Raw genomic sequence first — 17,322 nt, forward strand, 5'->3', positions numbered from 1 at the left:
GCATAAGCATCACAACTTTGGGAGTCAGATATTTAAGAATTTCTAACTACAGCCACCCAGGACTGTTACTTTGTCAAACTGAAGGAGAACTCTAGTTAATGCAGTTAGGAGGATGTTTTGTTTTGGCTTCCACAGCTTTTAATTACCTCTGACATGAGGTTTGCAGGAAAGGGAGCAATTACTTTGGGTAAGTGCTGCAAATTATGAATCTTTTCATTACTAGAATAAAAAGAAATCATAATAGAAGGCACAAAAGGCTATAACAAAATAAATAGCTTTCATTTAGGAAAATAACATGGTGCTTTTGTAATACGGTTAAGGAATCTACTTGAAAGCTTTATCTCCTATAGTTTAGACTTCAGTTTAGTGAGCAGCTGTTTGGAATATTCTTGTAACTTACGTTGTCCATGGTCAAAGGAGCAAAAAACCCACAAAGTGACAGGTATATCTTTTACTTCCTTATTTTATTCCATTCGATTTGGGGTGAATCATAAGCTTAAAAAATCAGTTTTCCTTCCACAGCTTGCTGTGGAGATTTGCCACCAAGCCACTCCAAACAGCAGCAGTGCGCTTGCGGGAGGTGTCAGGGCAGTAGTGGTGGTGGTGATTGACAGCAGTGGTGCTGACAGTTCTGGTCCCAGCACGCGGCTGCAGCAGCTCACCAGCTGCGTAGGGCCATCGCGTGGGCTAAGTGATCCCTCAGGTTTCTGGAGAGGTTATGGGGTGGAGAAGCAGGAGAGCCAGCTGCAGTTTTGTCATTTTCTGACTTCAGAGAGTTGACTGAATACTATTATTCTAATACAGTTATGTGCGTGTGTATGGGAGGTGTATATATATATATGTGAATATATATGTATATGAGCACCTGCCTAACTGAACTTGTCAATACATTAATATAATATATTCGTATCCAGGATGGATATATAGTGAATATATATACATACATATATACCTGCAAATGCACACATACCCTTATGTTTGTACACATAGCATTTACAAACTTAGATTATGCATAACATTAACAGATTTCCAATGTGCATAGTGTTTGCCAAGCAAAGCAATGCCAAAACCATAAACCAGTGACTCGAATGTCTGTAGCAGTGTTTTAGCTTTTGGTATCTTGTTGCCCTTGGGCGCTGTATTTCAGGATGCTGCCAATTTTTCTCAGCTCTGATGACAGGTACTTGTTAGTTTTAATGTTCAAATGATAGTTTTTCACTTTGCTGTAAGAAAAGAATTAATTGACTAAAGCGCTTCTCAGCAGCAGGTTGTCTTCACCTGCAATTTCCATCTTCAAGTAATTAGCCATATTCACAGTTGCTGACCCTTAATACTAACCTACTGAATGATGCATGCCTGGATGAAGACCAGTTGACCATATTACTCCAGCTCCCCAATCCTATTTGATCTTTCAGCAAATATACTGCAGGTGTGGGGTCTGTGAGAGCTGGACTCAGGGAATTAGTTTCTTGCTGCCTCTTCAGGAGTAGCCATAGATTCTGTATATGTTGCTTGCAAAACTGTTGGATGTGTTCTTTGGGCTCTAAATCCTTAACAGGTTTCACAGAATGGTGTGAAAACCTTATCTATTGTATTTTGCAATATTTTACTTAATTTACTTTAATAGCAATACAGTGCCAGTCAATAAAAACAGGTCAAAAGTCTAATGAGTGTTTTAAAAATAAAGGTTCTCAAACACCAGGCGATTTTGTCATTTTCTGTATGGTTTGTTTTGAGGAGGAAGAGGAAAGAAGGTGAGGAGGGAACCCTTCTGTTCCATGATTACATCCCACCCGCTCATTTTCTCCTTTTCTCCTTTGCTTTTGATTTTAGTGGCGGTCTTAACAGAATGTCAAGATCAATTTGCAGCATGGTTTAACTCAAGGTTTGCATTCTGCCAGCAGCAATTGTCCTAACGAACAATGCCGTGTGTTCTTGTAACTTCAGAAGCTTTTAGAAGGCTCATGGCAAGGGCAGCATCTAATGACTTTATTAGTGTAGGGTTTCAAAATGGGCTCAGTAATTGTTCGCATCTCTTTGTCATCTAGTCATAATTACTGCATAGTATTGTTCGGGCTTGCACTTGTGAGTAGTTTCCTAATAGCACTGAAAAGAAGAAAAAAAGAAAACGATAAAAGGTGATTGTCTCTTTAGATGGAGAACAAAACAGCCTGTATATAGATGATGGTTAAACTGTTTATTATACACCCACCAGAAAAGGTAAACTGTCCCTGCTTAAATATTTATGTACTTCAAGGTAATTTCATGTTAGTAGTCTAAAAATGTCCAAATTTGGAAAACTAAAAGCCAGCAGAGAATGCATTTTAATCTGATTGTGATTAGTAAAATATAGGTGTCTCCGCAATATTCAACTATAAATAGACAGCAGTCTCTCTGTTGATGTGATTAAGGTTTTCAGTGCATCATTTTGTGTGCCAACAGCAATACTTTTAAGGTCATGTGGGGAAAAAAAAATTAAACCACAGGAATAAACTAAACTGATACATTTGTAAGCATATATTTTGTCCCCACTATGAAACCAAATGCTAAAGCAAGTTCTGTGCCACTGTACTCAAACTACAGCATAGTGTGTTAAGCTTGTTGAACAGAAAAGGTGAAAGAATAAAACCCTGTAGTGCCCTGTGTAAAAGAGGTGAAGGCAGTAAGACAGGTAGTCAAGACAGACTTGCTGGGCGTCTTTGAGGAAGAAGTTGTCATTCACAGGTCCGTCTAACTACTGGAGTCTACCACTGTGCCAGTGAAGTCTAATGGCAGATGGAATTGAAGCTGTAGAGAAATTTAGATGCATCTAAGTCAGCCATCAGAAGAAATCATTGAGCTGGCAGAGTCAGAATCATTTGTACCAAAATGCAGCTGAAAGGCGTGAATAAATCTCTTTGGTACTGCCAGGTGCCTCATGTGGACAAGCTCTCTGCAGAGGTGCAGGTACCTATCCTCTTTCTTTAGGTTAGGATAACTCCACTTTGACCTCTCGCCTCTCCTGTTTGTCACCGTTCTGACTGTCTGTGGGTCTCAGAGAGCTGCAAATAAGAGTGTTCAGTCCATGCTTGGCCAGAAGGTTCGGCTGTACCTGCATCATTCCCGACTGATCTAATCTTGGGTGTGAAGGAGGTTTCTCAGCATTTCTCCATAACCAGTTCCAATACTTGACTTTCACTGCCTTTAGGCAGTTCACACTAATATTTAACCAAAGTTTCTCTTGCAGTGGTCAATGGCAGTTATATCTTGGACCACTCAGTAGACAATGAGGTATCGTCTTTCTGCTGTTTTGTTCTTCAGACTTAAATGGTGCTGGTTTTTCCTGTGATTTTCTTAGACTAAGAAACCGTGATTCCTTCAGCATTTGCTTGTAGCTTGTCCTTTTGTAGATATTTGTTACTGCGACCTTCACATGGTCCTTTTGTAATTGGTCTACACCTTTACTGATGCACTGTGCCTAAAACTGCCTTCTCAGGGCTAAGTACAGAAACAGGATTATTTTGTGTTGTACAAACCATGCTTTCGTTTACTCACCCCAATATGATGCTTGTTGTCTTCACATCATGACTTTTTTTCTTCCCTTACTGCTTGATTCTTTTTCTGTATTTATGCAATTGTTCCTCCTCCAAGTGGAGACTTTCTTTGGCCTTGTTGAGTTGCATTTTACTTGTTCAGGACATTTCTCTGATTTGTGAAGATTAATCTGAATTCTTTCACTGTCTGCCAGTGTGCTTGTAGCTTCTCCCACTTTACTAACATCTGTAGCGTAACTAAACATCCTCTCTGTTTTTATTTAGGTTATTAGTAAATCTACCTGTAGCAAGCCTTGGATATTCCGTAACAAATCATATGTTACATGCCTTTCTAATGTGATGGGCATTAATCAAAGCTATGACTGATATGCAGATGCATCTGGTGTTTTCCATTTTTAGTACAGCATTTTAGCAAGGGGTCCAGGTATATATTTTATTTATATTTTTACCAATGATTTTGTCTGGTGTCTAGTAGTATCTGAAAGGATAGATTAATGAGTTTCTAGAGGGATGTGTTTTAGACTTAACTGGGTTATAAAGTAGGTACCTAATCTGTTTGAACCTTGCAGGATGAAATTAGATCCTCCATGTTCTATGAAGAGATGGATAACCCACTCATCTAGGCTTTACACACGCATAAAGAAAAAGTGGATAAAATCATGCTTTTTACATCTGAATCCCTGGTATTTAGCGTGTGGACATTAAAGAGGATATCCACATCATTTGATTCAGATGCTTTATACATCTTTAAACCATGTCTCGTATCTGTTGCTCGTTCCCCCTTATGTTTGAGCCAACAGTTACGACACTACTGGTGTGGCTAAGACAGTAACTCTGTATTATGGAGACTATGGAGAGCAAGCTTATATTAATACACCATTTCATGACCTCAGCTTTTACTTTTTTAAAAAATGTAAATACCTAATACAAAAATGTTATTTTTACATTAACGTTTTAATATGTCTTATGTTGACTTTGCACAGTATATAATTATTATTTAAAATAATCAGAAATCTTGCATGTTTAATACTCGTCATTGTTTTCTTCATGCTCAGGAAAGAAGTTACATGTTTTCCACAGCCATTTCTGAAGTTTTAAAGTTTCTTAAAGTAAGGTTGGTCTTGGGAAGTATCTGGCCCTAAGTAAATGACACTTTTTTTGCCCAAAATCATCCCCGTTGTGGACTGAACACCAGTTCAGACTGAAAAGGAATAGATATTAGAAGTTGTCAGATTTTGTCCTGCTGCTGCTGTTTGAGCAGGACTTTAGGCTGACATGATACAGCAAAAACCATCTCAAGTGCAGCCTTTCTGTTAAGATGTCCTTTGCAAGAAGCATAGTGGACACTGTGTGCCAAAGGGCCTCATTTTAGGAAGAACTCTTCCAAAGTTTTCCCAAGAGTGTGTAAAAATTAAAAGTAACTACAGGAATATTTATGTGAGTAAGACTGTAACAAATAACCAGATCTGTTACTTATGTTGGTACAGAAAATAAGGAAAAATTGATCTAAAATCCTATGCAATTTTTTATATTTATTTTAATACATTTTATCTATCTGTTTGAGAGCAGAGTTCTCTCTGTATGGAAGATCACTTGCCCTTTAGTGCCTTAGACAGATTTGCTAATAAAATTACTAATTAACTTTAAGATGCTGGGGAGAGTTTAAGAAAGCGAAAGCAAAGGAAAGCTTTCAATTTTAGTCTAAACATACATAAAACATTCAAAATGTAGCAGAAGTTGTCCCTCTTTGCACATTGCAGGAGTACACCACGATGTACAATACGCAGCTTGCTCTGCATTAGTTTCCTTCTGCAGGTTTACATGATTAACAAAAAAGAGCTAGAATTAGCAATTTAGGTTTAGTTACTCTTTCTGAAACTATACGATGCCATGGCTGTTTGACATTTTAATTTTCTTCATAATGTCTTGAGAAGGTAGATTAATTTGGGGCTGTATGCAGAGCTATTCATCCTCTCAGATTGTATCATCAGTTTGATTCCAGTAGGCCACTGAAAATCAGTACCACAACAGAGGATAGGCATCCAGGAGTTGATATTTGGTTTCAGTTCTGACTGGTAGGTGGTGTCCGTGTCTAAAATCCATGAGGGTTGCCACTTTTCTGAGTGGAAAGAGAAAGGAGAGTGAATTCCTCTGTGCTTTTAGAGTCCTTCTGCTGGATCAAGGCCAAGGGCAGCAGCGTGGTGATTTTTAAAGGAAATGCAGAGGACTCATGTTGCTCAGAATCATCAGTTCTTTGCTCAGTTCTTCCTGTAATTCCTCCTCAGTTCTTCAATTCTTTGTAAATTCTGCTTCTACTATGTAAGAGTAGGAATCACTTTGAGCCAGTTCACATTGGAAAATACAACACGACAGTTTGGGAGCCAGTGAACGCTTCTACCTTGTGTCCCCTTTAGGGACTGGAGACCAGAGATGCTCTTAGCTTACTAAAATGTTTGAATTGAGATATTAAAGGGATATTTACATTTTTCTAAAGTATTCGGCATCATAGCTTTTTTGTTTGTTTGTTCATATTCATGGTGTGGTAAGGGGGGATCTTGTGTAATCACGGATCCGAACTTGACTGCAGTAGATCCTGTCCATATGAATGACAAAAACGTGAGACAACATAATACACAAGCAGGAGATACATAAAGAAACAAGGAGATAGTGTCAGTCATCGTAATGACGAAACACCTCCCGTCAGGAACAGGTGCCATCTCCCGCCTAGGGGCTGGCTTTCTCCTTTGGGCTCCCCCCCCAAGAGGCAATACGTATCTTGTGGTGTAAACAGGTATCATATAAATCAAAAGCTTTCTGGAGATTAAAAAAATCTTGAGCTGAGAGATCAACACTTTGGATGATCAGCACTTTGGCCAGAGGTGGCCACTTTTGTTGATAAAAATTAAAAGCTGCACGTTCTCACAAAAACATATTCTTGCTGCCTCCCAGCATTCACAAAGTTCTACGCAGCGCATCTGAGGTCAGGAGCTATGGCAGACCACAGACTTAAGTTGTAAGAAGTATTCCCTTTGGTTTTGAAACTAAGTAATATTTTAAACTTTTTTTCAGTAGATTTTTAAAGCTGTTGTTTTTTCATAGATGCCTTCTAGGAGCTCTTTTTAAGTAATATTAAATAAATTGCACTTTATGATAAAATTACTAAAAAGTTATGCCAGGAGTGTATTGTAATATAATGTATCACATATTAGCTGGTAGGGAATGATAACGTTCTTCTCTGGGAAACTAACGTGCTACAAACATGAAAACCCTTCGCATAAGTTGTCTCAGAGCGCACACGGAGGGATAACTGCTGTGCAGTGATCAGCAACCCCCAAATTACCATCTCCATTTCACTAGAATAATTTTTCCTGTGTGCTGCTTTTAACTAAGGAGTTAACTATGTCCAAGAATTACTACCTGTTCAATCTACATTTAAAAAAGTAAGAGAAGTTTGGATTGTTTTTAGGGTTTGTTTCTGTACTTGTCAAGCCATGGTCAGTGCCCATGTTTATTCTGTAGCTTTAATAACTGCCAGTTTCATTGCTAGCAAGTCATGGAAGAACCAAGGAAATGATGCGGCCTGCCAAAACTATTACTTTTCTTGATGAACTTTATTCTTCTAACTTCTGAGATTTTTTTAAAATGGTTTTTTCCTTCATAAAATTCTTTTTTGCCTTTGTCATACTTGTACCTCCTTGAATATTTTTGTAATTTAAAAATAAAAGGACTAGTAGGGTGCCATTTGCCCTCCCTTTCTGGCAGCATTCCTCTATTCCCGCTTTTGGTTGGAGATCACAGTAATCCAGTGTGTTGTGGAAAACAGTTCTCCCTGGAGGGACATCTGGCTCTTTGATGCGCTCCACAGGCAGTTCTCTTGGCAGCTCTGGAGATGCCACCGAAAGATCTGGCACACTTCTATTTAGATGAAAGTAAGAAAATCCCTTGTTAGTGATGTATAGAACAAGATGCTGGTTATTGCACCAAATTGTTTTGGTCCTGCTCACATACTTCTGACAGTAAATATTAGCACAAAGGAGATTTTTTTTTTTTCTTTTGCTGGGTGTGAATGTGGAAGCAAGTAGAAAGGTCTGCAAATACATTATCAGTACAGGCAGAAAAAGAAAAACAGTGCAAAATTAGTTAAGTAGTTGCAAAATCTATTCAAAGGCATGAGAAAACTGAATGGGGATCATGAAAGAAAACTCAGTTCCTACCCATCTAGTAAAATGAAGAGACATGTTGTGAGTACTTGCTGAGTGCATAACGATCTGACCTGGTGAAAAGCACGTGTGTGAGTGAGTAATGGCTGGTGAACAGGAGTTATACGGTGTTGGCGTTGGAGATTGCTGCTGCTGTCTCTTTATTCAGTGTTGTATCGTTCGACTACCTTCACATTTTTGTTAGCTTTACTGTGTTTTAGTTCAACAGACAAGTGGGGTCTTACTTGGTTCCAAAGGGCAGGATCTAGTTTGATGGATCATGTTAGTGAGAAGAGTTTCTCGTGTATATTCGCTCTGCACTGAGGATGTGCATTGATAACCACCAGCTCGCTCATCCCCCATGAATATCCTCACCGCAGCTGCCCATGCTGCAGTCTGGATATTCGTTATTCAGAGTTGGAAGTGCTGGGAGGAAGAGTTGTTTCTTATTCCTCCCCCAAGACAGACAGAGGCTGCTTGACAGCAACAGGGGCACATCTGTGGCACTGGGGTCAGGACTGGCATGAGCTGCTCTTCTTACGGGTACATGAGCGAGCTGGCCGCTCTCCCTGCGAGCTGAGCAGAGTGCGACAGCAGCAGAGGAGGAAGGCGATTCAAAAGAGTAGGACGGATGTCACCAGGGGCTTTAAGAAGTGTCTCCAAGAAAAAAAAAAACAACATCATGATAGGACATGTTGGCATCTGGCATCTGTTCTGCCATTACACAACCAGGAGAGTGTGCATACCCTTATGACAGCCTGGTATGACCTGCTGTCTTCTGAAACCAAGGAGCTGAAACCTGTTCCCAGCCTCAGTTATAGAGGACCCCGAGGTACCATCTGTTAGGTTCTATGTAGTCAGCCAGAAGTTCCATGTATAAAAATTCATCTCATGGAAAAAAAAATTATATGGGAGATATTTTAATGTACTGAAATACCTACTTCATTCAGAATTCTCTGCATACAAAATCCATACCTATAAAAGTATATAATGAGACTGAGTTATGGGTTCACTAAATACAGAACTGATTAAAAAAAACCAACAGCAAACCAAGCCAACACCTTTGACTAGTGCAATTATAGTATGGTAATAGTCTCTTAGTTTCATTCCTTCTAGCAATATTCTCTACAGCACTTTTTCACCTACAGTTAAATATTTTGTTTTGCCAGAAAACTTGAGTACTTTTCTTCTGTGGCATCTTGAAGACTGTTAAACAGTTTTAATCCACAGGTTTCAGCACTTCAGTTCAATTGACCACTGTTTTTATTACTTCCAGGAGTGAAATCCTGAACTCACAGAAATCATATTGCCATGAAAGATCACCATTGACTTCTGTGAGGCCAAGATTTCACTTATGTATTCCCAATTTGAAAAGCAAAAATAAAACACCCACATGATTTGGCTTAAGAGTTTAGATGTCCAGACTTTATGGACATTTTATTTAATCTTTACGAGATGGCAAGTCTCTACGTAGCTGTTTCTGATACAGCAGTCCCTATTTGGCATTTTTGACATTGTCTTTCTGTGTGATAGTTCTGAATTGCAGAAGACAGAGAATCAGAGGCAGGGAAAGGTATTTGCCAGTAACATTCATGGCTTCGAAATATTTGCTGCCTGCCCCTGCTCATTGCCTTCCATCCAGCTATGGCCATAGCTATACCATAGATTTTCTCTGAGGAGGGTTTTTTTTAATATACTTCAGGTGCCTTGAACAAGCCCAATGTTGTACTCATCAGACTTATCAGGTTTTAGCCATTTTATTAGCTATGATATATGTTGATTAAAAAATGGCAATTTTGAATCTTTTCAGTATCTTTGAGAAGAAATGACTTGGAGCGCTTGACATTTTAATGCAGTTTGTCTTTTCAAATAGATTTGGCTTCTAACGCATGTGACAGCAGGACTTTGCTCTTCAGTTAGAGCATACATTTCAGAGTAGTTGTTACCTAAAATATTATCATAAGGCATAAGAAAACACACGATTTAAGTTGCCTTTCATGAACATAATTAAGAATTAATAAGCCAGTACCAGTGGCTAGTCCGCAGAATTTCCACTGTTTTGCCTTTTGTGACCCGTGTTATTAAAAGTCCATTATTTTTACAGACTTTATTAAATTGGATCTTATTAAAGCATTCTATATTTGCATTTGGTCTTTCATAATTCATTATTATTATGACATTTACTTTTTACCATCAGATCTGAAAACATATCATAAGCTACCCTTTTCTCTTGAAAGAAATGCTAATTTCAAACAGTCCTCTAATGGAAGAGAAAAGCTTTATCAGTTTTTTCATTTATTCAAGATCGTGTTAAGAATACTAATGCTAGACTTCTGTATGCTAATATCCGAGAGCTTTTTTTGGTCAAAAGCATAGAATTATTGTTTTTAGACTCCACTGGTAAGTATGTCACTGTCAGGGTCCTAGTACAAAAGAAAACACAATTCTGAAGTATCGCCTTTTAATTCTATGACTGATAAAAACAATTCCTTGATCTTTCATTATTAAATTATGCTTTTATATGAAATTACACTATTTTTGTACTTCGCCATGTTTACTGGAGTATGGGTCTATTTAGTTTCTCTGTAGAAGTTTTTGACAATTGATTTAGCATGATTTTTTGGGTGAGTAGTTTTGAATTATAGCCTGCAGAATAGTGTAACAGGAAGTAGAATTCTCTGTTAAATCACTGTCTCAACCAGTTATTAATTGTTTTCATTTAGACAATATGGGGTCTATGATATTTGTAAATATTCTCATAATTCCACCATAAAAAGGGATAACAAGCTCTAGAATTAAATACAGAAGCCTAGATGTTAAACAGAGAATAACACTCAGTTAAACTGCTGAATTTAGCATAATTATTTTTTAAAAACTAACTTCAAAAACACCTCTACGATAGTAACTACTTTTTTTTCCCGCATAGGTTTCTGACAATGTGCACTAGACACTTCGGGAGTGTTGTAGCCCAAACAATTCGAACTCAGAAGACAGACCAGTTTCCACTTTTCCTTGTTATTATGGGGAAACGATCATCTAATGAAGTATTGAATGTAATACAAGGTACAGTTCTCGCTTTATATTTAAAGTATTTATTGTGTGAGTGTTGAAACTGTTAGAAGACATCTTTGCTAACTGTTTCTTTTTTTACGATGTTTGGAATATGAAGTTACTGCACAAAAGAAACTTTCAGTTGCCACAATATAAGTATCTACTCTTCATAAATGTATTCATTCACGTGGTATTAGAGATTGAAATTGCCATGATTGTAGTGTCATCATAGTCTAAGTTTTTCTTTTTTTTGAAAGTAGAAGCCAAATTTCCTACATAAGGAGCTACACTTAGTTTTCCAAATTTATATCCAGATTTCCAGAAGGTTTTGGCTGCACTTTTTGTGTAGTGCAAGAATGCATTTAGTTCTTTGCATGTAGTTCCTTGTTAATATGTTGCACGTAGTGGGCTAGTGTTTGAACATGAGTTGCTTTTTCAGACCTACCTGCAGTGTTCAGACCTCAAATCGGATCAGTATTTTAAGTTACTAATATAATCTCACATAAATGAAGCTTTCTGGCTTACATGAGCAGTTCTTCCTGGCTTAAGCATTCCTCTGATTTCACTGGCAGCAAGACGACTTAGATGTGGAGTGATGCCCTTTGACTGCTGTTCTCAGTAACTCTTCAAATTAAAATACATCAAAGAATGGCTGTCTCTCGTTTCTTCTGCTTTCTCCACAAGTCTGCCTTCATGACACTCTGTCCTCATTTATTTATTGCTTCTATCTAGCAATCTTTATTCCAATCTCCTTATTTTCCTGAGGAAAGTCAGCCCCAGGAAATACTGCCTTTTGCAAACAGCATTGCTGTTTCTTTCTGCATGTGGGATTAATCATTTTCTGGAGTAATCTGCAGTGCTCCTTCCTATGGCCAAAATTGTGAGTTTTGCATGGGTTTGGTCTCCCTGGTGCAAGGTACAGCACAACACTACTTCATGGTACTTCTGTCACTCATAAAACTTGCTTCATACAAATAACCTTATAAATAGATTTTCTTGGTTTTATTACTCTGCAGCCCAGTTCATCATGTGTGTAACTTTAAGCACCTGTGCTGCCCACTGAAGTCAGTGGTGCTTGCTGGCTTAAATTACTGAACAGTTTTAGCGACTTCGTGACTCAAAGACGTAATATGATGCAGCTTTGTATTATAAAATAATCCAAATTATTCCACTGCTTTCATTAAGTTTTAATGATTTTTCAGGTTCTCTGCAGTCTTTTGAACTAAACTAGACTGGGGATCTATTGCAGCCTTACTTAAGTTTGTCTTTTAACAAAAATCAAATGTGCTGTGCTTGTTGTTTTCCCATGAGTTGGGACCCTGGTAGCTGTTGACAGGAGACCCTCCAATGGACGGGAGTCTCCAAAGTCACGCGTGTGGGCTAGCGTTTTCTGCTAAGGTAGCAAATGCTAGGGATGGGAACAATGAGGCCCTTTCAGGGCCGGGTGAGAAGGCATGTTTGCAGAAGAGATACAACTATATAGAAACCTCAGTCCCAGTGCCTTTTATTGAAATGCAGACTGCCTAAGCTTGCTTTCGATTTTTATTTTTTCTGGGGCTGGAAACTATGGGGACAGTTTTGTCTTCTTTAGTGGTACTGTGGCTGCTGGTTAGTTTACTCCTTTCAGAATTTCGACCGGCATCACCAGTATAAATCTAGCTCTTGCTGGTATTGTTCTGCTAGGGTCCACAGGCTGTTCAGGTTGGCAGATGTTAAGAGTTTATAATCAGAGACCATTTCTCATGGTCTAAGACCTTTTAACTATTATGACAAGTGGCTCTAACGGGTAGTCTAGTCTTCAGTCTAAGAGGAGAAACCAAACACAGAGTGTGTCTTGGTAGGAAGTTAAACTGATCTTTCAGTTTTACTGAAGATTGGAGGCACACTGGTAGAAGAATGTGATGAGGTATCCATTTTCCTATGCATGTGCAGGGTTTCTGGATACATACACAGATAACTTTTCCGCAATTATTAACTTTACAAGTTTTATCAGAAGTAAATACACTGAAGACAATATATTATATTATTTGAAATTTTACTACTAGTTGTACGTGAATAAAAATGCGTGCACAAGCATGCATTCAATCACTGTATTCTGTTTTTTAAACCAGTCTGCTTGGATGCTGCTGCTGACATCCTGCCTTTTGTTACCTGAGGGAGCAATCGCTTCAGTCTCCCTCATTATACCTGGGAATTCTAAAACTGTAAAATCCATTTCATGTCAGGGAACTCCAGATACAGGGAAGGTTGTAACCGTTTCCTCTAACATCAGTGGTTAAAAGAAAAAATAGAGTTATTCCATGCAAACACAAAAGGAATTGCTCAGATTTGAACCACCTAAAATTTCAGCCTATGATCAACATTTGTTTGTAAAAACAATTTTGAATTTTCAACAAAAAGGAAAACTAAAAGAATTCTGCTGAAATACTTGTATTTTGTACTCTCTTTTTTTTTTAACTCTGCTTATTTCTTACAGATTAATTCTCAAATGACTTCTTTTTTGTTTAACAACTTTAATGATACGAAGTTCAGCTATCTTCCTTTGTTGCTAGGTAACACGACAGTGGATGAGCTAATGATGAGGCTGATGGCTGCAATGGAGATCTTCAGTGCCCAGCAGCAGGAAGACATAAAGGATGAGGTGAGACTTGGAGGTTACTGCAGAGACCTTCTGGCTTCCACAAATCGCTGGGGATGCGACATTAACCAAATGTTTCTTTAGGCAATGAAGTTGGGTATGATATGTTTAGTGTCTCTTCCATCATCAGAGATTAAAAACGTTAAGTGTCCTTTATGTATTTGTTTGGGTCTCCCCGTGTTGGTTTACTGTCATTTTCAGTTTGTTTCCTTTATTTGAATGTTAGTCATGAGTAACCGTTTACATTTACGATGATATTACAGAGCTGAACATGCTCATACAAGGAAACAACAATCAGATTTTTTCCCAATGACCAGCACCAAGTCATAGGTAGAAAACAAAAATAGATTGATACATCTTAAATGTATACATTTAAGAGGGAATTGAAAAGCAACCTTAAAAACCAGAATTATGCCTGTACTGAATCACCGTTCAGAGCAATGCAGAGTGGGTAAGTGATGACAGGACTTTTCAGAAGTGGCTTTTCAAATTACCTAGAAGTAGACACAGTGAGGTATACAGTTGAGAGATGTTTATCTGTTACTCTATAAATTGCGAGTGACATTTTGAAGTAATGAAGTACTTAGTAAGGAATTTATAATAATAGGTGTGTTGCCATTCAAGATTATTCTTATCCTGTTGTATAGATGTTGATTGACAATAATTCACTAAACACATTCTTCACATTTACATCTTGTATCTCATTAGTATGAGATTTACCGATTATGATTATAATAATATGAAGGCATGGTATCTGCACAATACCTGTAGTTCATTTTTTCTTCTCTATTTATGCTACCTGTAATTCATTGGTAAAGAAAATTACTTTAATTTTGTTAGTACTGAACACAAATTTTAATACGAGGATTACAACAGAAGTCCAAGGCACAATATAATTGAATTTTTTATTGCATTTAAGAGGAATATGTCGGGTGTGGCATTTGTTTTTTTAATGCTTTAATAAGAAGGTAAAATTCACATCACAGATCAGTTCTAAGAAAGGATCAGAACTGGAAACTATAAAAACTGATAGAAAGGAAGGAACAGAAGGAAAGAAGAGCATATAAAGGTAGGGAGATAAGAGCAGGTAAGAGATAGGAGAAGGAACTAGAAATAGGAGTGGTAGGAATGGAATAGAGAACAGGAGACCAGAACAGTTGTCCAGAGCAGGGGGGATCTGTATTTAGGAGAAAGAAGGCAGAGGTCAGGTGAGGCAGTGATAGGCCTGTCCTATGAGGATAAAACCAGGTGGGTTTGCAACTGAGGAAAAGTCTGGGTGTAAGGGAGATAAAGCTTAAAGAAAGAGATGACTCGGTAGCCTTGAGGCCATGATCACAGAGCTGGGAACTAACTGCTGCGCCCTGAGCTGCTGTGGGTCCTGCCCTGGGTGGTTGGGAGCAGTGACAGCCCGGCCATGTATGTCCCCACGGCGCTGACATCGATGTCTCCTGACTCCTTACTCTTAAGTGCTCTTTGTAGGGTGAACGGAAAATTAATTTTTATACATTCCTATAAAATCTACCTTCGTCCAAGGCTTCTGTAGTCTTTTCTCCCATTTCCTTTTGTTTTTTCTGTCACTGAGAATACCAGTGGCATTTCTTCCCCAAGAGGAGTTTTTTTTCTAGTACACTTTGACGTTCAGAAAACTAATGGAAAATTTCATAAACTTTGGGGTTTCCAAGATGCTATGGGTTCTATACACAGGTAGGATATTTACTTATACCTTGGCTTCACTTGTTACAAGCACACTGAAGAGGTGATCTCAGATATTTTTGCCTTTGAAGCAGGAAGTTTAACAACAAAAAATAATCTTGCTTTATGAAATTACTATTCCAGACAGGAAGTATTTGACAAGCAACCTGTACTCAACAGAGGGCTTTAGCCTGAAAAAAAAATATTGTCTTTTTGTGGTTTGCTACATAACATGTAGCTTCATTGTAAGTCTTGTACTTGACAACTTCAAGTGTTCAAACATCAACACCTTTTCTTTTTTTAAGATCTTATTGCAGTTGGTGCAATTTTTCCCCAAATATTACAATACCAAACAGGATGCAGAGTCCGGTTTCTGTTACTGTTTTCTTAATAGCAACAATAAGTCATCATAAAACCACAAAAACATAAGCAGAAAATTCTATTGTGTTTTAAAAAAAGAAATCATCTATATAGCTTTGCTGTAAACAGAAGTGTGTGAGAGAGAAAGAGCACTGGAGACACTTGTAAATAACAGCATAAAGTCGTTAACGAGTTAGTTTATGCAGCTGAACTTCTCCACTTTGGATTTTTAACTTACATGTACAGGAAAGCTTCCAGCACAGCTCTTGCATAGTTCTGGTCAGCACGGCGTGTTTTGCAGTGCCCTCTGATGGTTACTGGGGTGCAGGATGACTGCTACCACTGCCAGCTAATGGTACTGGTGTTCACCACGACGCTGGCTGTAGCTGCTCAGGCATTGCCTGACAGTCAGCTCCCCGACACTGCTCATCGCCTGATGGTGTAGGCAGGATGCTCTGAACAGCGTCACCCACTTACGCACCGGAGAGAAGTGAGTCACTTCATTGGCTGGTGGTGATAGTATGGTTAGCTAAATCTTGTGCCTCTGTATCCATGTATTAGCAAAGTCCACTACTGTAGCCTAATGACATTTTAATCAGGCAAATTGGGGCATATTTCTATTATGGCAAGTGCTAAAATACCGTAATTTCACCAGCAATTGGATTTAATTTATAGGTTTGTTTATTGTGTTTGATTAAGCTTTTTCTTACATAACTTCCAAAGAAATACCTTAAAAACATTGAGATGCACGTGTGTACTCATTGTAATCCAGCTTACTTGTCATGAGGTACAGTGGTGCGTAATTTTGGCACCTGATTTCTTTCCCAGGCTTTCTCAGTCTGCCGTCCCATTCTTTTCCCTGCCCCTCCAAGCTTCTGAGTCAATCATGAAGGTGATCGTGCCCCTGTACTCAGCACTGGTGAGGCTGCACCTGGAGTACTGTGTTCAGTTTTGGGCCCCTCACTACAAGAAGGACATTGAGGTGCTGGAGCGTGTCCAGAGAAGGGCAGCGAGGCTGGTGAGGGGTCTGGAGAACAAGTCTGATGAGGAGTGGCTGAGGGAGCTGGGGCTGTTCAGTCTGGAGGAGACTGAGGGGGGACCTTATCGTTCTCTACAGCTCCCTAAAAGGAGTTTGTAGTGAGGCAGGTACTGGTCTCTTCTCCCAAGTGACTAGCAATAGGACGAGAGGCAATGGCCTCAAGTTGTGTCAGGGGAGGTTTAGATTGGATATTAGGAAAAATTTCTTTACTGAAAGAGTGGCCAGACATTGGACCAGGCTGTCCAGGACAGTGGTGAAGTCTCCATCCCTGGAGGCATTCAAAAAACGTGTGGATGTGGCACTTCAGGACATGGTTTAGCAGGCATGGTGGTGATGGGTTGACGGCTGGACTTGATCTTAGAGGTCTTTTCCAACCTATCATTCTATGATTGTATGATTCATTGGGCCTGTTGTTTGCTGCCTGTCAGCTGTGTTGACCAGATAACATTTTGGAAACCTCCTGCCTCTTTTAGACCACGCTGTTGACGTGCCATTGTAGATACATGGTCTAGCTGTCGTGCTGTCTGTTTTCATCAGTTTGCTACTTAAATTGCCATAGTAACAAGCTGCAAATAATAAAGCATGATCAGCAGCCTACAGATGTCGTGCTCAGTTAACACTTCTGGTAAGAAGTGGCCAATGGGTAATTAAATGGTGGGTTTAGTGGCATCAACAGCAGCAAAGCCAGTTGGCCAGGACACAGTCCCAGCCTTGGCAGTGCAGCCAGGTCTAGGGTCTGAAGTCCAAACTCAGGCTGTGGATACAAATTACCCTGAGGCTACACTAATGCCATAATACAGCTGATGGATG

The 17,322-nt window shown here is 38.9% G+C and overlaps 1 protein-coding gene across 1 annotated transcript in view; it reads left to right on the plus strand.

Moving 5' to 3' along the window:
* FAF1 (Fas associated factor 1) overlaps positions 1 to 17,322 on the plus strand; it is a 178,650-nt gene that overhangs the window by 130,795 nt on the left and 30,533 nt on the right. Inside the window, exons 14-15 of the mRNA XM_075424514.1 lie at positions 10,659 to 10,795; positions 13,336 to 13,424. Coding sequence (XP_075280629.1) covers positions 10,659 to 10,795; positions 13,336 to 13,424 — 226 coding nt within the window. The remainder of the gene's footprint in view (positions 1 to 10,658; positions 10,796 to 13,335; positions 13,425 to 17,322) is intronic.

This window comes from Opisthocomus hoazin, chromosome 6 (assembly GCF_030867145.1).
Source record: "Opisthocomus hoazin isolate bOpiHoa1 chromosome 6, bOpiHoa1.hap1, whole genome shotgun sequence".
Lineage (NCBI taxonomy): Eukaryota > Metazoa > Chordata > Aves > Opisthocomiformes > Opisthocomidae > Opisthocomus > Opisthocomus hoazin.